The sequence below is a fragment of the Diuraphis noxia genome, unplaced genomic scaffold, assembly GCF_037042655.1.
Source record: "Diuraphis noxia isolate RWA-SAM2 unplaced genomic scaffold, SU_Dnox_SAM2 contig0003, whole genome shotgun sequence".
Taxonomy (NCBI): Eukaryota; Metazoa; Arthropoda; class Insecta; order Hemiptera; family Aphididae; genus Diuraphis; species Diuraphis noxia.
Window position 1 is genome coordinate 29,408,636 of NW_028301713.1, and position 25,083 is coordinate 29,433,718.

The 25,083-nt window shown below is 27.8% G+C and overlaps 4 protein-coding genes, 1 long non-coding RNA gene and 1 pseudogene across 5 annotated transcripts; 1 reads left to right on the forward strand and 5 right to left on the reverse strand.

Moving 5' to 3' along the window:
- Nucleotides 1-666: 666 nt before the first annotated feature.
- Nucleotides 667-19,481, reverse strand: LOC149057187 (uncharacterized). Its single transcript, XR_016191089.1, has 3 exons — nucleotides 19,343-19,481; nucleotides 1,640-1,756; nucleotides 667-931 (listed from the first exon to the last, which is right to left on the reverse strand). It is a non-coding gene; the product is annotated as an uncharacterized LOC149057187 (long non-coding RNA).
- Nucleotides 2,843-6,025, reverse strand: LOC149057188 (E3 SUMO-protein ligase ZBED1-like; annotated as a pseudogene).
- LOC149057189 (uncharacterized) lies at nucleotides 6,170-6,958 on the reverse strand. Its single transcript, XM_089224189.1, has one exon. It carries the CDS (start codon nucleotides 6,956-6,958, stop codon nucleotides 6,170-6,172), a length of 789 nt encoding a protein of 262 aa, XP_089080315.1.
- Nucleotides 9,121-17,092, forward strand: LOC107172655 (uncharacterized). The gene is made up of 22 exons (XM_089224183.1): nucleotides 9,121-9,254; nucleotides 9,321-9,388; nucleotides 9,669-9,743; nucleotides 10,616-10,658; nucleotides 10,740-10,848; nucleotides 10,920-11,016; nucleotides 11,123-11,374; nucleotides 11,434-11,668; nucleotides 11,738-11,845; nucleotides 11,918-12,061; nucleotides 12,148-12,270; nucleotides 12,532-12,664; nucleotides 12,732-12,852; nucleotides 13,308-13,479; nucleotides 13,694-13,869; nucleotides 14,468-14,606; nucleotides 14,772-14,924; nucleotides 15,103-15,284; nucleotides 15,614-15,749; nucleotides 15,936-16,117; nucleotides 16,445-16,580; nucleotides 16,808-17,092. The coding sequence occupies exons 1-22, from the start codon at nucleotides 9,180-9,182 to the stop codon at nucleotides 17,042-17,044; spliced, it is 3,096 nt and encodes a 1,031-aa protein (XP_089080309.1). The 5' UTR covers nucleotides 9,121-9,179; the 3' UTR covers nucleotides 17,045-17,092.
- Nucleotides 19,482-21,179: 1,698 nt separating the features above from the next.
- On the reverse strand, nucleotides 21,180-22,450 carry LOC149057190 (uncharacterized). The gene is made up of 2 exons (XM_089223342.1): nucleotides 22,280-22,450; nucleotides 21,180-21,623 (listed from the first exon to the last, which is right to left on the reverse strand). The coding sequence occupies exons 1-2, from the start codon at nucleotides 22,448-22,450 to the stop codon at nucleotides 21,180-21,182; spliced, it is 615 nt and encodes a 204-aa protein (XP_089079468.1).
- Nucleotides 22,451-23,510: 1,060 nt separating this feature from the next.
- On the reverse strand, nucleotides 23,511-25,009 carry LOC107167442 (uncharacterized). The gene is made up of 4 exons (XM_015516480.2): nucleotides 24,870-25,009; nucleotides 24,269-24,498; nucleotides 23,909-24,200; nucleotides 23,511-23,836 (listed from the first exon to the last, which is right to left on the reverse strand). The coding sequence occupies exons 1-4, from the start codon at nucleotides 24,988-24,990 to the stop codon at nucleotides 23,736-23,738; spliced, it is 744 nt and encodes a 247-aa protein (XP_015371966.1). The 5' UTR covers nucleotides 24,991-25,009; the 3' UTR covers nucleotides 23,511-23,735.
- Nucleotides 25,010-25,083: the final 74 nt, after the last annotated feature.

Genomic DNA, 25,083 nt, shown 5'->3' on the forward strand with positions numbered 1-25,083 from the left:
GTTTAAATTACTTACTTCAAAGGAATAGCATTTGGTTTTAATATTTTTCTACACTTTACTCCGGAAGACATGACATAACTATCATTTGCAAAATGCAAAGAACAAACAACCGCTAAATATAATTATTTAATGTTGAATAAATATGGAAGTCAAGTAGGATACTAAAGTAAATATTATTACTAAAAATTATTTGTTTTTACCAGAATTAAAATTTATGGATTTCCTATCTGCATCTGTTTGGCCATATTGGTGTATTTGTTTTTCCCAGCAATCCCTTAAAATTGGGTCTTTTGGGAATCGATGTAACATAATTTTAGGATTTTTCACCAAACTTTTTCTTTTGCTACCATTATCACATCCAAAAAACTCACAAATTGGCATTTTGTGTGTAAAAATGTAAATATTATATGTATATAATATATATATATATATATATATATATAGGAGTATTTTACTTATTCTATGTAAATCGTTTTATGCAGAATAAAATAAACACAATCAACTTATATAATCTAATATAAACAATTAACAACAAATAATTCGCAAATTGATTGTATTTGTTTATATTAAAATATCATAATACATTGATATCGACGAATAACATAAAAAGAAATTACGTCAGACGTCATACAAGAAAATGATAAAATGTAATTTGTCATAGTAAAAAGCTCGTATTATTCATAAATCATAATTATTATCTCGTCATGATTTTAATATTACAAAATTGTATTTTTGGCGGGTAATTTAACGGCCAATGAAATGAGGCGAACCACGACTATGGCTGGGAACTATATGGGACTATGGTGGGATGCGCTAACAGGACCAAAACTCGTATCGTTGCTGACATACCTATCTATTTTGTCATGCATTTATGTAACGAGACTCAGTTAACGTTTTTTTGTCGTTATTTGATTTTGAAATACATTCAGAACTAAAAAAAAGAAAATCAATATATTTGTCTCTTCATTCAAAATCTAAAATAATTATTACCCAGCTAAATCAACCAAATTAAGTACAATTGTTGTGTTCAATTTGGATACATCGTTTTTTATAGCATAAGTGATTCTACAAATGCAATGTGACCGACTGGACTTAGAGTTCATAAATGTGGAAGATACTTTTTTCTGTGCATAACCGGATCCCAATAATCGAAAAGCATCAGCAATATTTTTTATTTTGAATACATTTAAGTTCTTGAAGTCAACTTTTCCTTTTTTATTTACCGTAAAATTCACAGTTTTTCTAAATTATATAAAATGTATTCATAAAACATTATTATGTGCTTCTTTAATTTAATTAATTATTTTGAATAATATTTTTTTTTACTGTTTCTTATAGCTTACTATCATCTAATATAATGGGATATTATCAATATTATTATTATCTATAAATACCACTTTGGTAATTAGGTAATAATTAATAGTAATGTCATCACATTGCATAACGTTTCTTAATTTAAAATCTCACGTAAATTCCGCATTTTTATTGCATACATTTTTTGCCGTTAATAAGTCGTACACAACTTCATTATAAATTTATATGTACCTACGACATTTCCATTTCCAATTCTAAATTGTTTTTTTTTCTTCAAAATGGTTAAAAACTTTAAAGAAATATTTAAATTGAATTTGCTAATTACCTTCTGTATATTTACTGTTCGAATTTTCGAAGATGTATTCGAAAGAACGAGGGATAATACCTTTGTGGCTTTGTCCAATGTTGTTCCATCCATAGTATGAGTTTTACCACTTCCAGTCTATAAAATTTAACCAGTTAGTAATTACGAGTATATGCTGATAACAATTATTTAAAAAAACAAACAAAAATTAATTATCACCTGTCCATATGTAAATATCGTGCTATTCATACCAGATAAAAACCTGAATATAATATATATCCATATATATATATATATATATATATATATATATAAGTAAAAACGATGTCTTATTGTATAAGAATATGCAATAATAATACCATTAATAAGTTATAATATAATGGATAAAATGTGGGAGTTTTTTCTGTATTCTGGATGATTGTATGGGGCTGTATTCTATTTCCTAAATATATTATTGTAATATACCATACTAATACTATAATTTTATTGGTATTGCTGTGGAATGCTTGTAGAGTGGATTGTGTAATTTTCAGAGGGCGAGAAAAAATAAATGTTCTAACAACGATCGGTTAAAATCACATATATTGGGCGGGGGAAAATTATGTAATATATACGTACTTATAGCAGTTTTTCCTACTTGAAAAATTATTATTACTGCAATATTATTAAACTTTAGAGGTTACAATTAGAGGTCTCTATTTCACGTGTATTTAACAAAACGGTGTTAAAGCCCGTGTAATTAAAATACATTCGTACACGTGTATTTAGAGACTATATGTACCCGTGTATTATAGAATCCGTGTGCTCGTAGCCCGTGCTTTTAATGTCCGTCTATCCTGATCCAAAGAAGATTCAAAAGGGGGAGCCCAAAAGTTCGTGCCTACATTATCCCCCCCCCATGTTATCATACAAATATTGAAGTTAGACATTTATAAAAATATACCATTTTTTTACGAACCTGAAAATTGTTATACATATATTTAAAAAAAAAATTAAAAACATAAATGGGATTATCTTGACATTTTGTATAATATGATTATAGGAACACCGTATATAATATGATAATTATAATATTATATTTAACTTTTTATACTTAATAGTTTAATACAAACATATTATTATAACATACGAGTATAATACGACAAAACAATAACAATATTCATTTTAATTATAACAAAATATGAAAATTTTCATTAAATGTAAATTACAAAACAATAACAAAGATGATTTTTTTAACTATAAAAACAATAATTGAGAATAAATTTCAGAGGTTTTTTATGAGTAAATTATAAATTTATAAAGAAAAAGTCACAAGATAACTGTCAAAAAAAATACCTGCCTACCCAATATATTGAAAGTGTCATAACATAAGTTGACGATTTTGATATAAAAATACTAAAATATTGACATTTTCTGGTGCCAAAATATTTCTTTTGGGAGTAACCACATTCCCGGCAGTTGAAAAACATATTTCTAAGCTTACCGATGTGGCTGGTATTGACAACAATTTCTTTGCTGCCTTTGCTACCAGAGGATATTTTTTTCATGTGACTTCCGCCATTCAAATGGATCAAAATCGTACCTCAGTTGTGGTTCTTCAAGGTAACATTGAAATTGCATCGAAACATCATTGACTTCATGAACTTCATCGCCGTATAAAAATTCAAGTGCTCCCTTCTTTTTTTGGATAGGAACTTCATTACCCACTCTATTTTCCGAAGTATTCGTTTCGACCAGTAAATTTTGTACTTTGCAACGGATATTTTCTCTTACTTCGATTTCCTCATGTTCCAAATCTTTATATCTTGGGTCTAAAAATGATGCTACTTGTCTTGAAGATATGATGTTTGTTAAATTATTAAGCTTAAAACGTTCTATTAGTTGTGATACCACTGTCTGTTTAAAACTGACAACAACTTCACTATCATATGTATTAATTTTCAAATGTTTTTCAATCACTTTTGAAACGAGAGGTCTAACCATTGATACCGGTGAATGTGTTTCGCCACAAAAAACTGTTGTTACAACTTGTAATGGTTCTAACAAAGCTACTACAGTTTCCATTTTTGTCCAGTCACATTCTGAAATTTCCAACTTTTTTGCAATTACAACATTAGATATACTGCGGTCAGCTTAGACGTTTGTTACGGCGCATCTATTTGTATAAAGACGATCTAACATCATATAAACAGAATCCCATCTTGTTTTACAACTTTGTATTAGACTACTGGTTTAATCCCAGCTGCTCTTGAATTTTTTTTAAAGCATGTTTAGCCAAATTAGAATGTTTAAAATGACCTACCATTTTACTACTTAACTGAATAAGTGTATCAATGCCATCTTGTTGTAATCCATTATTGACCGCAAGTTGAATACTATGAGCAGCGCAGGTTAAATCATATGTTTCGGATACATTCGTCAGTGAATTAACAGCATTTATTATATTGCTTGCGTTATCTGTAACGACAGCCATAATTTTTGTTTCAATTTCCAATTTATCAAATGTATTTTTTAATTGGTGAGCAAGGTTTACGGCACTATGAAATTCCTCCATTTCATGTGTAGTAAGTGAATACGACTTCGGGCACCATTGATTATCAATTATATGAGCACTCACTGTAATATAGCTTTGTTGAGATATCGATGACGCAACAGTCAGATGTACAAGCTATACTTATAGAATCTCTCAAGTTTTTTTTAATTATTTCTTTTACTGATGATTTTAATGCTTTCAATCTTGATTTTATTGCTCCTTCCTTGCAAATTTTGTAGTTAGGTTCGACAACTGTCATAAACTGTTTAAATCCTTCACTTGAACAAAAAGATAGAGGCATTTAATTTAAGGCTATCATTTTTGCTAATGCTTGATGTATCTGCTCTGTTTTATCGGAGTTGCAAATTCGATCGTCTTCCTGATTCTTATAAGTTCGTCGTCGTTTTCTAGGTATTAGTGCACCTATTTCCGAATTTTGTACTTCTGAAGAACTTGAAGTCATAGTTGAACTGGTTAAGGTATCGGCATTATCCAGCTCACGACCAGAGACTAGAGAGAGCCCTTTATTATTGAAAAATAAAAAAAAAGTACCTATTTTTAATTTCTCCACACCTTGTTTTGTTAAAGTTTACCTCACATTTTTAATATTTGACATAAAGTTTTGAAATATTAATAGAGTAGATTATTTAAACTATTTAGGACCACACCTAGTTAGGGTTGGTGCAGAAAGTTCAAATAATATAAATTTTTTAATAAATATAATGCAAAGGACCACCGAGCCAGTAAATAAACTAGGCCCTTTTCCTGATTACGAATATATAAGATTATTATTAAATATTGTACACTCAATGATTTATTTAATTTTTTTAACGATTTTAGATTCGTATTCGATTTTAGATACGAAGTTTTCGTACAAATCGTTTTTAGAATCAGTCGTAAATACAAAAGTAATGGTATTACGAACAAGAAATTTTCAAAAAACGTTAACCGTACTAATGTACAGACTTGACGAAAGTTTCAAACAAATTTAACTATTTTTAAGCTAAAAGTAGAACTTCCAAAATGTTAGAAATTCCATGTTTTCTCAAGGTTATTTTCGAAATAAATTTTAAATTTTCAGTAGAAACTTTTAAAAATTTAATATAATTTTATACATATTAATAAATTTGTATTATAATTTGTACTAATTTCTATTAGTATTAGAATATCAATCTATTAGTTCTGAAAAAATTTTAAAAATCGTTCTTCAGATTTATTTTTATACGTGTTTAAATATTAATTTTACCCGACATTGTTATTGTCACGAAAAATGGAGATTTTTTCTAATTAAAACCCTACACAATTTTAAATTCTTTAAGTGGTTTATATGTTAATATGTATATTAATTATTAAGTACATAGTACATATCTTCGTGTTACAGTGGTGAGTGGTTTCATACCATATTGTATATTTTTCAAATGTCTACCCAAAGATCCTGTTTTTCCACCAATACAACAAAATTCATTATTTTCATCTTCCGTACACAAATCACAATAAGCTTTATTGCCTTGACGTTTAGCGTACAGCCACACCCAACTTTTACATTTATTACTCATTTTATAAATTAATGAAACAATTACAATAAATACATACGTGAACAAAAATTTCATATAATTTTGTACAACACACAAATGAAATAAAAGTCACTCAAAATAATGTGCAATTTATATTTTATACGACTCGTACGTTATTACATAGGTACGAGAGGACGCCACACCAGCGAAACCACCGTACAAAAACATGCCAATTTTGTTGGAATAATACGGCTTACAGAATTGTTTTAGACCTAAATACCTTAATTAAAAGTTGTAGAGAATAGTTATATCGGGTGACGTATAAGACTCGATTTTTGATATTTTAATTTTTTATACCAATTATTCACAAGTAAAAAAGTGAAAAAAAAACCAGAAAACGCAAAACGATTTTATCGATTTTGAGAATGAAATATCAAAAATCGAGTCTTATATACGTCACCCGATATAACTCTCCTCTACAACTTATAATAAAGGTATTTTGCTCTAAAACCATTCTGTAAGCCGTATTATTTCAACAAAATTTTCTTGAATATTATCCTCATCAAATTTAACAGGGATTTTCAAATCGTCCGGGAGAATAGTCTCTATATTTTTTATTTCCGATAGCAATTGGTCAGGTGTTATTATAAACGCATCTACTATATTATTCTGAACGTTAGAAATTACTCTTTGTAACCTACTTATAAATATGTCCAATTCAAATATAGTGTGTTCTATATGACTTATCGAACTCAGAATAATAATTTTTCTGTCTTCGTTAGATATCTTAATAATCATTTCGTTCAATTTTGTCTCGCCTTCTTTCATATTTGCATCAAATAATTTCTTATTTTCATTAAATGATGTAACCGAATCGTTAAAATTAATTATTGTGCTTTTTAATATATATATCTGATCATGAACAATACGCATAACATCTATCTGATCGTTTTCTAATTTATTGATCGAACTATCATATTTTCGTACATCGTCAGCATCAGCTATTCCATACATCCATTTTAATACCGTACCCCCAAACTCAATAGATCGCTTCACCTTTTTGTTCTGTCTACCCATTTGTACAATTAAACCTATCTCGTTTTCCAATTTATTCGCATGTTTTTTTAACTGATACAAAGTTATATAAATTTCTTTGAACGCAATTAGTTCAATTGATTTTATCATTTGCCTCATATTTCTAAGACTGTTATTTAAAAATTTTAAATCGATATATGTATTTATTGTCCAACTACTTCCGCAAGCTCTACCATTACCTATGAGTTCGTACTGCATCACTGGTTGATGTCAATTTATTCAAACAAGCCTTCTTCATTATTACCAAACGTCGTGGTCGTCATTTGTATGGAAAATAATAACAGCAGTTTTTGATAAATGATTGTTGCCGGAAAACAATTAAATTTTAGTAGTAGAGGTAATTATAATACGAGAGTAAAAGTTGCAGTTGTATCATTTAATTCCAAACAATATTTAAGACAAATTCATAAAACATCTACTAAATACAGTCCAGGTAAAATGCATATTTATATTTAATAAAATAATAACTTTAATAGGTTAGCGACACAATTATTTTATTACAGGAATATTTAGAAAAAAGTTTTTGAAGAACAGTGAAAGAATACGGCTTAATACCAGTAAAAGAAGACAGTTATTTCCGGAAAAAAGAAAAGTTCAAAAATCTAAAACGGAAGGAGAAGACGAACATTATGGACTGGCTGAACCTTTAATAGAATTTTTTTCATCAGAAGAAATGGAAAACAAAAAAAGTAAGTTTTTAGAAAAATTAGGTCGAGATGATGTAAAAAAAATTAAATTTGAAACTCGAGACAAAAGCAACAGTGAAATGTGGTACAACGAACGTAAAATACGACCAACAGCTTCAAGATTTGGTCAAATTTGTAAAATGCGGTCAAACACTAGCTGCCAAAATGTAGTTCATAATATTTTATATGCTTCTGACACTCTACAAACAAAATCAGTATAGTACGGTAGAGAAATGGAGACTAAAGCTCGTCAAAAATTTGAACAATTGTCGAAAGAAAAAGTTTATGAGAATGGTTTGATTATAGATCCAGAATTTCCATTTCTAGCTGCTAGCCCAGGTAACAGAACATTATTATTATTTTACTACCAAATATTAGTTATATGAATTATAATTTATATTTTAAAAATAAGAAATTATTGAATCGCAAGTTAATAATATACATATAAAAATTAAGTCTAAAATATGATAAATATATAAATCTGGTTAATAACCCCCAACATAGGGTGGCTGCTGATACATTTTTTGTAATATTCAACTTATTTTATAGATGGCCTTATTGGTGAACATTATTTATTGGAAATAAAATGTCCATATTCTGCTCGTGATTCAAACGATGTCATAGAAGCAGTGAACAGTAAACTTGTAAGTGTTAAATTATGCTTAATTATAATTTATAGGTGTATTTATCAACACAATATTGCTGGTAAAATATATCGTAACCAAAATATTATGTTATAATTAAATGATAATTAATTGCTGCTATATTTTATACCGATGATATTTTTTGTCATGCAATATATTGGTTTCGCGATTATATTTATCTTGCGATATTTTATAGATTATTACTTAGTGTCTAAGTACCTTAAATTTGTCTTTAGTTTAATAAGGTAAACAGTTAAATTTCGTTAGATTTGAAGATCTTTAGCTTTTGTAACATTATGTTGTGTGAAGTGTGAACGTAATTTTGCTTTTGATTTTATTTTTAGCTACAATATTGCAAAGTTGAAGGACAAACAATTAAATTAAAAAAAGATCACGTATTATATTACTACCAAATAATGGGACAATTACACGCAACTAAAAGAAAAAAAATGCTTTTTTGTGATATACACTGCCAAATGGACCAGTATATAAGAAATATACTTTGATCAATCATTTAAGGTACGGGCTACGTGTACACGTGTATATCAATACACGTACTAAACCTAGAGCCCTAGCTTATACAATGCCTGCGCGCGTACTACGATGATAAAAAGCAAAAAAATTACTGTCGACTCTGCATAAATAGCGTCGTGGCTTGACCTATATTAATAATTATCCGCTAAAATATTCTCACCTGTTTATTCAATAATATTATATTAACAATAACTGTTTACAAAATAATACGACACTATAATATAAGGGTTTGCCGATTTTGATGGAGTGACATTAAGAATCTTGAAATTGTTTGAGGGCCATCAATTTTGAAGAATTTCATAAAAACTAATGATAAAAAATGATAAAATTAAAAATGTTTATTATTAACTTTTTATTCTTTATTTACTGGCTAATAAAATTAATCAGTGGCTGTCGTTATCTTTTTGCTTGGCAACCAAACTGTTGAATTCTAACCTACGCATTTATTATATTTTTATATTATAGTATTTAGATTATTAAATATATTTAAATATACCTTCTCTGTTAAAAATATATATCCTCATAATTAATAATAATTACGGATAATACATTAAAATGGATAAGACGCAAGCTATACAAGTTTACTGCCGATTAAAGCCATTGGATATTCAAAATGAAAAACTTGTTAAGGTACCCTAATATTGTGTTAATTTTTTTTATATGTATCATATACAATTAATATTTTTAAATATATAGTATGAAATCAAAAATGAAAAAAAGCCAGATGTTTTAAGTATCATATACAAAAAAAAGGAAGAATTTAAGTAAGTTTATATTACATATTATTATAGGGGCCATTAACCAATCTTAGCAGTCCAACTTATCTTTATTCGAGGCTCACCATCACAATTTAAGCATTGCATTTATCTTTTTAATAGTTTTTTTGAAATGCAATATTGGTAATATAATGTTATTTCTGAATTTGGACAGAGAAATTTACAGGACACTCCTAGGGCCTGCTTTCTAAAATGGTTGAAGGCCCCTTGGTACAATGTTTAATAAAGAATGTAATGATTTTATTTTATGTTACACATTTTAAATTAGATTCAAAAAAGTATTCGACGAAAACACAACGCAGAGTTCAATTTTCAAAAATGTGGCCGTTCCAATACTAGACAAGTAAATATTATTTTTCTGTGTAACTATATTGTAGATATTAGGCAGTTGATATAGTGGAAATCAAGGATGAGTGTCTTCTCTACTCTGTTCAGCGATAGAACACGACAATTCTGATCACTCCCACGTCCCCCTGCTAACAATTCTGGTAAAGCTGCTATATCGTTTGTGATTCCTAAACAAGTTATTTCGTGGGAATCCTATTTGCATGTTTAAAGTAAGAAACATTAATGAGGGTTGCCAAATACAACACAGGACATTAAATTATATTATAGATTCGCAGTTGATGATTAGTTGAGATAATCTTCGAAGCTGACGGTGACACGTCAATGTACCATAATATTCATATAATATTTAATAGTTATCTGGTATCTTATTTATTTATAATTATTATTTGTTAATTTTCAGTAATTCAACTGGTAGATTAACCATTAACCGCTGTAGAAAAATAACTGAAAAGTATCAAAAACGTGAATTATTTTGTAATACTGTTAGATGTAGTACCAAAACTCTGTTAATTAAATTTACCTTGTATCTAATTTATATAGGTATATAAATATGAAATTAATTTTTCACTAACGGTTATTCTCAGAAACTACTGAACCAATTTCAATTATTTTAATAGATTTCTTTAGAATCTTAGATTAATATTTGTTTCTAATATTATATGGTTGCCATCTCCAGTTCTCAACATCAATTATTTTTAAATAAAAACTATTTTAAGTGTGCGGACACTGATGTATTAAATATAAAAAATGATATAAAATTTACCGGTTTCTTATCTAATTTAAATTATAAAAAATGTATCCATATACTTACATAACTTGTAAATTCAATTCACTAAAATTGATTCTGATAAAAATATGTAATTTCAGGTTTTTATCTGGTATGAACGGCACGATATTTACATACGGACAGGTGATAATTAATTTTTGTTTGTTTTTTTAAATAATTTTTATCAGCACATACTCGTAATTACTAACTGGTTAAATTTTATAGACTGGAAGTGGTAAAACTCATACTATGTATGGCACAACATTGGACAGAGGTATTATCCCTCGTTCTTTCGAATACATCTTCGAAAATTCAAACAGTAAAAATACAGAAGGTAATTAGCAAATTCAATTTAAATATTTCTTTAAAGTTTTTAACCATTTTGAAAAAACAAAAACAATTTAGAATTGGAAATGGAGATGTCGTACATAGAAATTTATAATGAAGTTGTGTACGACTTATTACCGACAAAAAATGTACGCAATAAAAATGCGGAATTTACGTGAGTTTTTAAATTAAGAAACAGTAAAAAAAATATTATTCAAAATAATTAATTTAATAAAAGAAGCACATAATAATGTTTTATGAATATATTTTATATAATTTAGAAAAACTGTGAATTTTACGGTAAATAAAAAAGGAAAAGTTGACTTCAAGAACTTGAATGTATTCAAAATAAAAAATATTGCTGATGCTTTTCGATTATTGCGATCCGGTAATGCACAGAAAAAAGTATCTTCCACATTTATGAACTTCAAGTCCAGTCGGTCACATTGCATTTGTAGAATCACTTATGCTATAAAAAACGATGTATCCAAATTGAATACAACAATTGTACTTAATTTGGTTGATTTAGCTGGGTAATAATTATTTTAGATTTTGAATGAAGAGACAAATATATTGATTTTCTTTTTTTTAGTTCTGAATGTATTTCAAAATCAAATAACGACAAAAAAACGTTAACTGAGTCTCGTTACATAAATGTATCACTATTCCATCTACATCAAGTGATAAATTCCTTAGGAAATCCCATCCAACAAATACACGTGCCTTACCGTAACTCTGTAATAACGATGTTACTAAAAGGTTCATTGGGATTCAATTGTTCCACTGCAATGATTATAACAGTAGTACTAAATCAACGAAGTATTGTGGTAAGCATATTTAATAATACTTATAAAATGTCTGAAAAATTAATAATAATTATTGGGTAACTATTATAGGAATCAATATCTACCTGTAAGTATGCTAGAAACGTTTCTGGCGTAAAACACATTATTTTGGCACCCACGAAAATCCAACAAAGTGTGAAATTGCCGGTAGAGAATAAAGTAAATTGTGAAATATATATTATAATAGGTACATAACTCCAAAAATAATTAATGTGATGGTTTGATTGTTAGGTCAACGAACAAGTTTGCAAGATATGTAATATACAAATCAACGTACCCAGTAGTTATATCCTCAATGTCACGCCGACCGATGTGAAGCAACCGCATGTTATGGAGTCTGGCGATGGAATTAGACATAACCTGCAAATGGCCAAGGTGCGTTTTAAGTCAATTTTTTTATATCTTATGTAGTCATGTTTATATCTTATTACTAATAAAAATGATGTATATGGTATCTATAGGTTGACTCAATTGAAGATAACGTAGAACGTGCCATTTTTGTTGACGAATACGTACAAACTAATATAAGCAAAAGTATTTCAGTGAGAAATGACGTTGATTCTATTGAAAACCAAATTACTAAGGTGATTTTTAAATTAATTTTTTAATATCAATATATTATAGGTATTAAATAATTGTCTTAGCTCTAATAATAATAATAATGCGTCTTCAATCTTCATAAAACAATAAACTATTTTAAACAGTGTACTTACACGTATTAAACAATTTAAAATTTTTTTTATAAATACTTAAATACGTAAAAACTAACTAACTTAAAATATTATAATCCTGCGAGATGTAATGATTGAGAGATTAATAATAATAATAAATCTTGGGGTTGTTAGGTCAATTTAATCGGTGATAACGATGTACACACCGTTCGTGATGAAAAATGTAGAAGGAATTTTGAGACTCAGACCGTTGTCCTTAGCAGTAACGTCGGCGTTATGGCGGATATGCAATGTGATGACATTACTAGTAATTATTACCAAATTACCAAAGTGGTATCTATAGATAATAATATGATAATATCCCATTGTATTAGATGATATTAAGGTCTTCAGATGTGGATGGACTTCAGTTTACAGAAAATGTCTATTTCTATTGATAATTATAGCATTAATATTTATGGAGATGTGGAAACATAACCCCACAAGATTTTACAGGTAAATATAATGCTATGGTCAATAATGATCGAATATAGTTGAATAGCAATAATTTTGAATAAATGGTATAAAAATAATTTTTTAACGGTGCCGAATACGTAGGTACAACGATGTCTAGTGTAAATTGGTGTATTCAAATATTGTAACTTATAATTAATAGTTGAGGAATTACATTCTGAGGAATGTAATTCAACATTACTTAGTGATTTTATAAACATTTTTGATTAATTGATATTTAAAAAAAATGCAACTTATAATTTTTAATTAACATACTTATGGTATAGGAAATTAATCATAAAAATTAAGCCCTCAGAAATATGGGTCATTGTGCTTGTATAAAAAATAAAATTATTGCAAAATTTACAGTGAGCTTATTCTAAAGATGAAATTTATATAATAATAATAATAAAATAATTGTAAACTATAATTTTTTTTTAAATCGTTATTAATTTTAGTACCATGCAAAACCTTATGTGTTTAAAACCTGATTTGTCCATGGAGACTATTGTGCCTGAGTGCAGGTTACCAACTGGTCGGGATCCTGCAGTGGGATCATCTACAGATTGCGGGGATCTTAATCGTAACTGTCGCAGTTGTAGCCACCATTCAAACTTATATTCTAAAATGGTAAGTCAAAAATGTTCTGATACGTACAATAGTAATAATAGATGATAATTAATAAACATTTTCAACTAATGAAGTACAAAAGATATTTTATTGTACAGTACGACCCAATGATTCAAACATATAATCTTATACTGCTGAATTTTATTTAGTCGTGTATATTTGACGAAAGCGTACCGTCGTAATAATTAATATTGATAATGTGTATGGTTTTTAGACTGACGATAAAAATGCTGATGATTTTGAAACTGAAGATCAGGACTCCAAGCAGAAGCGGAATACTACCCTATACAGCTGTATCGTTTTTGTTATTTTAATTTCAATGTTACTTTATAAACAGTTCCATTTGGCTAGGATACATGAATTGAATACCGACAACGCAGACAATGACAAGTAAATATTATCATATGATAATTAGATCGCTGATTGAAATTACTGCCAGGAAAACTTTAAATAATAAAAAATAAAAATAAAATTAGAATAATACAATAGATTCAGAATATTTATATTAATATAGTGTTTGAAGTATCGCTTTTTTGATATCCTATATTAAAAAGAACACTTCTTTCGTCATCATAAATAGAGCTCGTATTTTTTAATACATGATTTTTGAAGTATAAAATGTATTTAACATATGTTAAAGTCGACGAGTTATTTTTTCTATATTTTTCATAATTTTAACATTTTGTGCAAACCGTTAAACCATAAATGGTTTTTAAATGAGATATAAAAAATCGGATCAAATATAACTGCTTAATTTAAATAAATGATTCACGCTTATTTTTAAGGTTGTAGATAATTCGTAAATTAAAAAACAAAAAACTAATGAACATAATAATCCATGTTAATATAAAATTAAAGTATATTATTGCAATAAGTATTGCATTAATGAAGATAATTACATTTTAATACAATACAACAATGCTATGTCAGTGAAAGCTAAAAATAAAAGGAAAAATCGGATGATTATTTAATTAATATAATTTTATAGCATAAATACACAAACACCAACGCCATTAAAAACTAAATCGAGTACTGCAGATAATACCGCACCGGTAGAGTTATCAGCTCATCAAATTAATGTAAGTCAATGTGTTGACGAAAAACCTCTGGACTGTTGCATTTTAAAGGTAAATAAATCATTTAATAAAAGAAACTGTATGAACAAAATTTGTAAGTTATAAAATATAAAAATTCTTAATTATGTACTCACATTGAATATTTTTTGGTTGGATTTATCTGACATAAGTTCTAATCGTACAATAATAATTATACCTTATTTGTGTGGTGATTAGGCTAATGAAAGTAGTACAAACTTTATACCTACATCAACTCCATTACAAACTGTATCAAGTATGGAGGATGTTGAACAACTTCAGTCACCAGATCGTCAAGTTACTTTGGGTCAGTATGCAGACGAGAAATATCTGGACCGTTGCATTTTAAAGGTAAAGCAATAAAATTACAAATAACACACTTGGCGTATTATACTTATTGTTAGATATTTAATTAAATTTTAATAATTTCAAAATAATTTACCTAGTTATGATGAGTTTTGTATGGTCATGTTTATCTGACTTAATTTAACAATCTTTTATTAATAATACATTATTGCTTGTTGATTAGGATGACGAAAATAGTACAAACCTTATACCTACCTCAACATCATTACAAACTACTGTATCAAGTATGAAGGATATTGTGCCAGTGAAATTGACAGTTTGTCAGGCTATTGCAACTGATGTAGTGAAAACACATGGTACAAGAAATTTAAAATTTGTTTGTGTTGCAAATGGAATTTGGCAACGGTAAGTGACTATTATTTTTAAAATTGGTTCTTAATTTGTTAGATTTTAAACTTATTATACATCAATTTAATGAAATATAACAAAAAGATTATTAATTATCTGACACAAAAAAAAAAATGTCTACATAATAATTATATTCATATTCTACAAATTTGATCATAAATATTTTTGAAATATCAAAATGTGTGTAATTGATAATTTTGAAATAACTGACTAACATATAACGTATAATTGTATTAAAAAATAATTCATTATATATCAATACATTTAATAAACTATTAACATAAGAAGGTATACTGTATGATTTCTTAATTTTTTTAATTTTATAGGAATTCTATATGCAAGCCAACATTGATACAAACAGAATCTAGAACGGAGGATATTATACCAGTAGAGTTACCAACTAATCAATTAACTGTGGGTCAGTGTGCAGACGAAAAATATCTGGACCGTTGCATTTTAAAGGTAAAGCAATAATTTCATAAAATTACAAATAACACACTTAGCGTATTATACCTATTGTTAGATATTTAATTAAATTTTAATAATTTCAAAATAATTTACCTAGTAATGATGAGTTTTGTATGGTCGTGTTTATCTGACTTAATTTAACAATCTTTTATTAATAATACATTATTGCTTGTTGTTTAGGATGACGAAAATAGTACAAACATTATACCTACCTCAACATCATTACACACTACTGTATCAAGTATGAAGGATATTGTGCCAGTGAAATTGACAGTTTGTCAGGCTATTGCAACTGAAGTAGTGAAAACACACGGCACAAGAAATTTAAAATTTGTTTGTGTTGCAAATGGAATTTGGCAACGGTAAGTGACTATTATTTTTAAAATTGGTTCTTAATTTGTTAGATTTTAAACTTATTATACATCAATTTAATGAAATATAACAAAAAGATTATTAATTATCTGACACAAAAAAAAATGTCCACATAATAATTATATTTATATTCTACAAATTTAATCATAATTATTTTTGAAATATCAAAATGTGTGTAATTGATAATTTTGAAATAACTGACTAACATATAACGTATAATTGTATTAAAAAATAATTCATTATATATCAATATATTTCATAAACTATTAACATAAGAAGGTATACTGTATGATTTCTTAATTTTTTTAATTTTATAGGAATTCTATATGCAAGCCAACATTGATACAAACAGAATCTAGAACGGAGGATATTATACCAGTAGAGTTACCAACTAATCAATTAACTGTGGGTCAGTGTGCAGACGAAAAATATCTGGACCGTTGCATTTTAAAGGTGAAGTATATATATAAATATATATATATATATATATAAAGGAATAATTTAATAATATCACCTATAATATATGCTTAGATAGCGTACCTAATACCTACATTATTTTTATTTAATGTATATTGATTTCAAAATAATGTAACTGGTTATGATGACTTTTGTTTGGTGGTGTTTATCCTATTTAAGTTAACCATCATTTATTAATAATACCTTATTTTTGTGATGGTTAGGTTGACAAAAATTGTTCAAACATTACTCATACACCAACGTCTTTACAAACAGTATCAAGTATAATGGATATCGTACCACATGTACCAGTGCAGTCACCAGATCGTCAGGTTATTAATAAAACCGAATTAGCGAAAAACTATGGCAGAGAAATGATAGAATACGTTTATGCTGCAAATAGAATAATTATGATTGGGACTGTTATTTTTAAGATTAGTTCCCATTTTGTAAGATTTTAAACTTCCTATACATCAATTTTATAAAATATAAAAAATTTTCATTTAGTATTTAATCATCTTATTAATATCATGCGTAAACATTAAAAATACCAATAAAGTCAATAAAAAACAGGTATAAATACTTTTAAGAATTGCATGTAAAAATATATTGATTGATCAATTACCCATTAATTTTTCAAAATGTACGCGAAAAATTTGCGTAGGTATACAATGAATAACATTTTTAATACTTTATTTTTATAGATTTTATATTACAAATATATTTTTAAAAAATATTTGCAAGTTACAAAAATGTCTTTAATACTATAAACAATTTATAAATACAATTATATATATTTTTTTGTATAATTAAGAATAAAATTTAAAAAGTCCGTGTGGCTTGTAGATAGGTATTTTATTATTATGGATAGCTCATCATGATTTTGATTGTCCGTACCTTATGGTTGAATAATGTGATTGATATATCTCAAGTGGGTAGCAAACCGTTCAACATTATCGACTTTCTAGTCATTGACAAAAAGATAATTTAAATAATTCTTTGTAAGTCTAAATATACTTTGTATAATTTTTAACTTATTATTTTTGGGTGTTATTTATCTTAATTTTCAAACCTACAATAATACATACATATACATCCAGCAAAGTCTGACAATTAACAAGTTTAAAAGTTTTAAGTTAAAATCAAAATTCAAGTTACAATACAAAACACTTAAATTTTCAGATGTTACTTTTAACATTAAGAGTTATATTTTTATGCAATTACTTACGAGCTAATTAATTTTAATGTCACTTTAAGATAATTTTTTCCTAAAACCATATATTTAAAATAATACATTCCATTTTATAAAAATTAATTTAAGGACAAACTAAATATGAATCCGAATATCAAATTTTATTTGTAAATGTAATATGTTTTGAATAAAAATTTTTTTTAAATGGTAATAATATTATACGTTATTGTATATATATTATAAATTATGTATTATCTGTTAGTTACCCCTATAACTTATCTGTTTATAATATATATACAACAATGTAGAATATTATTACCATTTAAAAAAAAATTTTATTCAAAACATATTTCATTTACAAATTAAATTTGATATTCGGATTAATATTTGGTTTGTCATTAAATTAATTTTTACTAAATTAAATATATTATTTTAAATTTATGTTTTTTGGAAGAAAATTATCTTAAAATGACGATAAAATTAATTAACTCATAAGTTATTGCATAAAAAATATATCTCTTATTGTTAGAAAGAAATAACATCTGAAAAAATAAGTGTTTTGTAATGTAACTTGAATTTTGATTTTAACTTAAAACTTTTAAACTTGTTAATTGTCAGACTTTGCTGGATGTATATTTATGTATTTATGTAGGTTTGAAAATTAAGATAAATAACACCCAAAAATAATAAGTTAAAAATTATACAAAGTATATTTAGACTTATAAAGAATTATTTAAATTATCTTTTTGTTGATGACTAGAAAGTCGATAATGTTGAACGTTTTGGTACCCACTTGAGATATATCAATCACGTTATTCAACCATAAGGTATGGACAATCAAAAGCATGATGAGCTATCCATACTAATAAAATACCTATCTACATACATACACGCCTCACGGACTTTTTAAATTTTATTCTTAATTATACAAAAATAAATAAATATATAATTATATTTATATATTGTTTATAGTATAAAAGATATTTTTGTAACTTGCAGATAATTTTTTGTAAAATTACATTTGTAATATAAAATCTATAAAAATAAAGTATTAAAAATGTTATTCATTGTATACCTACGCAAATTATTCGCGTACATTTTGAAAAATTAATGGGTAATTGATCATTCCATATATTTTTACATGCATTTTTTTAAAGTATTTATACCTCTTTTTTTATTATCTTTGATATCCCTGATGCCCAGCAATACTATATTATGCCCGGCAGCCGCTCTGAGAGTAATTTCTTTTTCTTCCACTCTTTCTTTCGTCTGTTTTAAATCAAGAAAATTTTCGTCATTTTGAACTATTTCTGTAAGTGTATATTTATGCTTTAAGTAACCACTCTCCGGGGACCTAAACTTGTATAAATAAAATTTTATTTTTATTTTTTTATAATATTCTCGTTTTTGGGTTTGGTATTCAAGCAGTAGTTTCCACATTTATAGATTTTAGTTTGCGGTTTGTGTTTATCATCTTTTTAGCATGTTTTCTAAACATTTCGCTGATTCTTCATGAGCACAAAGTATTTTTTCTTGTTGATTAAATAAGTAATAATAAATAATATACCTAGGTCTATATCATCATCGGGTGATTTTTCTAGTTGAATGTTTATAATAGTTTCGATGTCTTCTTCAGTATTAAAATTGGCGATTTGATGTGACGGAAAACCAACTGATGCAACTTCTAATCTCACTGGGTAACCAAACATGGCTTCATATGGTGATCTTCCGATCTGACAATTTTTTCTCGCAGTGAATACAAAGTTTCAAATACGTCATAATGGCTTCTTTTGTAATATTACATTATTCTTGTTTGAGTTCGGACACCATCCTATGTCGACCACCATGGCCAATAGAAGTATGACATGTATTTAGAACATCAAATAAATCCTTGTTGGTTATATAGTATAAATGAGATAGGATGCACTATATTTTACACTTTTAATAAGATAATCTTTCCCACTAATATATCATACTTACGAACATTTTTATAAACTTTAGGAATTTTCTTCAAACCCGGTGTATTCAAAGCAGTCTTAGAATGTTTTACTTCTTCTAGCTGTCGTTTATATTCCTCGATACAAAAATGATTTATTATCACTTTTTTTAAGCAATAATAAATCAATTGATTTATTGAATTTTTCACGCATATAAGCTAATTCCATTATCAAAAATTATAATTTCACACACTTCATAACGATACTGCAACACGACTCAAAATATATCTTAAGTCGTGATACCGATAGATGACATTGACTAAAGTTATCAGTCAATTGTGGAAATATACACCGATTGTCAATAACTGGTGTGCACCGGCATTACTGATACATTGATAGGTATCACCTAGTCATTACTGTTATTGGCGGAATTACCGACAATGACCGTAACATATATACTTTACCTTTAAAATTCAACGATCCAGAGATTTATCGTCTGCACGCTGACCCACAGTTACTTGATTAATTGATAACTATCATACTGGTACAATATTGAATGTCAAGTTTATAAGGATTGGAAAACCACGTCCAGATAGTACTCGTCCATTGAAGCTAGTTCGTGCTAGCAAAGATAAAGCAAAATCCTTGCTGTACCAGTACAATGGACATAAGAGGTTAGGTACTCAATTTCAAAATGGTTTCAATCTTGTCAAGGATAAGACCCAACTTGAAAGACAACAATTATTGCGCTCTTGTCACGTGCTGCACGGGCATCTACTTTGAAAATGGATCGCCAAAGGTTGGGGCTATCCTGTCAAAACACGAATCTCGTCCTCTTCAACTTCCTGTCCATTAACTGGATTCTATCAAAATTGCCGCGGACTGAGAAAAAAACTTTCAACTTTTATACGTAATGTATCAGCTTTAAATTATTCTTTCATTATCCTTACTGAAACATGGTTGTCAGAAAATTTTCCTAATTGTGAACTTGGATTACTTAATTATAATGTATATAGATATGATCGCTATAACTTAACTAGTTTATGTACCAGAGGTGGTGGTGTCCTTATTGGTATACGAAAAGACATACGATCTAGTTCTATAAGTATTTCAAACATGAGTGTTGAACCAATTTATGTACGTTGCACGATTGGTCCAAATTCTTTTGAGATTAGAGGTGTATATATGTATACCTCCCAATTCTGTTTCTAATATCTATCACATCCATTCCCAGATCATTGAATCTCTGGTTCAAGATTACCATTTTTAAAAGTTCATAATTTGCGGTGATTATAATTCACCTGAAATTTTATGGGCCCCTGATCGCCCGCCCCTATAAGCGGATATTTGGTTTCATCTGTGGGGGGGCTTAACATTTTTGTCTTATTCATTAGCGGAAACAAATATTTTTAGTCACTTCTGACGCTTCCACCTACTAACTGTAGTAGCTACTCCTACTTGCAGATTTTAGCTGAGGCACCAAATATATATATAGGTAATAGGAACAAAAAAATAAATAAAATATTGAATAGCTACTAAATAATTTTTATTTTTATTGTATATATCTATTTTTTGTGCAAATATATTAACAATTGTTTCAGTATTAATAGATTTAGAAATTTCTTTTTCAATATATAATATTGAGGAGTTGAACCTTTCCTGCAGCATAGAAGTTCGAAGCCAAGTTTTTATTCTACGCATGGCCGAAAAACTCCTTTCACAAGTGGAGGAACTTATAGGAATTGTTAAAGCAACTTGAAATAGTTTATATAAATTAGGGAAAATCTGTTTTGTTAAAACCTTTTTCACATCATTTAAAGTTATATAATTTTCATCAGTAGACTGCAATATACAATTCTTTGCTACATCTATTTCTGACTGTAATACATCTTTAGATACATTCGTCAAATCCTGAAAAATATACAAAGTACAGATTCACTTTTAATAAAACTAGAAAACTAGAGCATAGGTAAGTAAAAATTAATAATAACTTAAACTGTGTTTAGTGTTTACCTACATTTGTACTTACTGTTAAAATTGGTCGCACAGGGCCTGTTATTAATGGAATTTTTTATAGTAGCTTTTAGCAAGTTCATTAACTGTTGGAAGTTTTAGGTCGTTATGGAGAGCTGAATTTGTGATATACCACGGAGCACCGGTTAAGAGTCTTAATGAGATGGATTGGAAGGCTTGGATGGGACGGATGTTAGCTGGTTTCGCTGGGCCCCATATTTGAATACCATAGGTCCATATTGGTCTTATGATAGATTTGTAAATTAATATTTTATTTTTGATTTTAGAAGAGGTCGGAGTAAATGGAGGCGGGAGTTAAGTTGTTTACGTTTATTTTTTGTATGGTTATATATATTTATATATTTTTTGTATATATTATTTTTTGTATTTATTTTTTGTATTTCTTGTATTTTTTATTGATTTTGTTTATATTTTGCCCAGGTTAGCCTTTTGTCTAGAGTGATACCTAGGTATTTAGTTGATTGATGAAGAGGAATTGGTTCGTTATTAAATTTGAGTGAGGGACATTCTTTTTTCTTAAGGGAAAAATTTACCTGAGCGGATTTATTGTCATTAATTTTAATTTTCCAGTTATTAGCCCAAGACTCAATTAAATTTAAGTGCAATTGTAAGTTGTGTGAAGTGGTGTCTGAGTCATTATTTGAAGCAAATATTGCTGTGTCGTCAGCAAATATGACGAGGAGAGTTTGATTGGAAGTGGGCATATCAGAGGTATAGATATTATAAAGTATAGGAGAGAGATCACTACCCTGAGGAACACCTGCCTTAATTTTTTGGATAGTAGAAAATTCATTTTTGTGGCGTACTGAAAAGGACCGGTTATCAAGATAGGATTTAATTAAAAGAAAGTAAGGTGAAGGGAGAAAGTGCTTAAGTTTGAAAAGAAGTCCGTCATGCCAAACGCGATCAAAGGCCTGTGATATATCGAGGAATACCGCAGGGCAAAATTGTAAGAGGATGAAATTTTATCAACGATTCTGTGGATTTGTTGAGTTGTATTATGTTTACGACGAAATCCAAACTGAGATTTAGGTAAAATATTTTGTTGGTCAATTAGTGGCGAGATTCTATGTAAAATTAGTTTTTCGAAAAGTTTGGCAAATGTAGGTAGTAAGCTGATTGGACGATAAGAACTTGTGAGATGTTTAGGCTTGTTTGGTTTTGAGATCATGATAATAACTGAATGCTTCCAGGTTGAGGGGAAGAATGACAAGCGTAACATAGAATTATATATATGGGTAAGGAACAAAATTGACATTTTGGATAAATTCTTTGCTATTTTATTTGTGATTTGATCATGACCGAGAGCTTTGTTAGGCCGAAGCTTGTGAAAGACAATTCTTATAAGATATTTATGAAACTAACTAATTGTTTTAGTTCATTTATAATGAAAAATATCTATATTAGATTATTTAATTTGTTATAATATTATGGAAGTAAATATTTATGTTTTTTTTGAATAACAAAGTGGGAAAAAAAATGTTGTGATTAACAATTATACATTTTATGAATTTAGATTTTAGAGAAAACAAATGAGTTTTGGTTACACAAATGGTAAGTGCGTTGTTACTTTGAAAATAACTGGTAATTTAAAAACAGTGATTTTAAAAAATAGAGAACATAATCATGATGTATTAGTTGATGAAATCATTAAGAAATTGTGATATAACTATTAAAGTACACTCCTTGTTATGTCTCTTTGATCACGTTAATAGACTCTAAAAATTTGAATTAACTAATCCATATTACAATACTCAGTTCACAGTAAAATATTAAAGTATAATATATTATATATTATAATATTAAAATTAGGTATTTGTTTTTTTTTAATATATAAGAAAATTAATGTGGGATTCATAAACCCCATGCTAGGGTCTAGCATGGGATATAACGAAGGTGCATTGTTATCACCCCCAAGGTCCAAGACAGTAGGGCAGGTACTGATTGTGTCCTTGAACATTTAACTATCTAACCTTGTATAATACAAAATTATTCTGATGTAATTTCGTGTACTAAGCTTCTGTCGTAGTTCATTGACTGTTGTGGAAATTTACCAATATTAAACGCCATATTTACTGCTTGACCAACACCTGTAGTAAATTGAGCACACATAATTTATATTAATTGTTTATGCAGTATATCAGGGCACAATGCTTTCATACTTGATCCACATGCAACAACACGGTTTGCAAGACCACATTCAAATGCTTCTTTTGATTTTATATCTCTGCCGGTTAATAATAGATCCATAGTTCTTGAATAACCTATTGTTCTTAAAAGCCTTTTGATAAATATTTTTGAATTTGAAATATTTAATTTTCTATCGATTGCCATGATAGCATTCTCTTCTACAATGCGCAAATCACACCACAAACACAAGTCGAAACCAATATTGTATGCAAACCCAGAAACAGCAGCTATAATTGGCTTTTTACAATATGATTGCAAAAAGTCCTTTAGGAAAAATGAACAATTTTTTATAAATTAATTAAATCAAGAGTTTATTTTTAATCATCATATACTTGTGGTGGCTCGGACAATTCACCAGGGTCAAACCCAGCACAGAATGATCCCCCTTCTCCATATAGAACAGCAATTGTCGATGAAGGGTCATTCTCAAAAGTTGAAATAACTTTTCTTAAATCATCTATAGTTGCCACATTTAATGTGTTTTTATCATCTGGTCTATTCAATGATATTAAAGTAATATGCTGGTGCTTGAATGTTTTAACATTTGGATAAATAATATTTTCTGAAATAATAAAATGTATAACAGTTAAATTTATAATAATCATTTTAAAATTGATTTTTTTTTTTACATTTTGAAACACTAAGAGTATTTATCAGCTATGTTACCTAGAGAATTTTATGTGTGTCTCGCTAATTTATTAAGATAAATATCAAAATAAACATCTTTGAGAATGTAAGCATAGAAAATAATATGTAAGAGCACGTTTAAAATTTATACAAAGTCTTGACCATTTTTGTGGAAACATACATCATTCAGAATACAAAAAATTTGAGTAGGTAAGTACAATATATTATAACCTAAATACTGTATTTCATATTTAAAATTTAAAATTGTATCAATAAAGACATGAATAAGACATTCAACAATCATACCATTAGATGTAAGAACAGCTCCAGATGAAAAAAATTTATTATATTTTGTTGCTGGCTCAAATCGTGGATAGTTCATAGAATGGATAAATAATTTGAATTGTTTTAAATTTAAAAAAGCCATATTTGAAATATTGGGAATTGAAAATCGTTATCACTTTATCAGTTAATATTTTATCAACATTATTTCATTATCTACCACAGATATAGATAATAA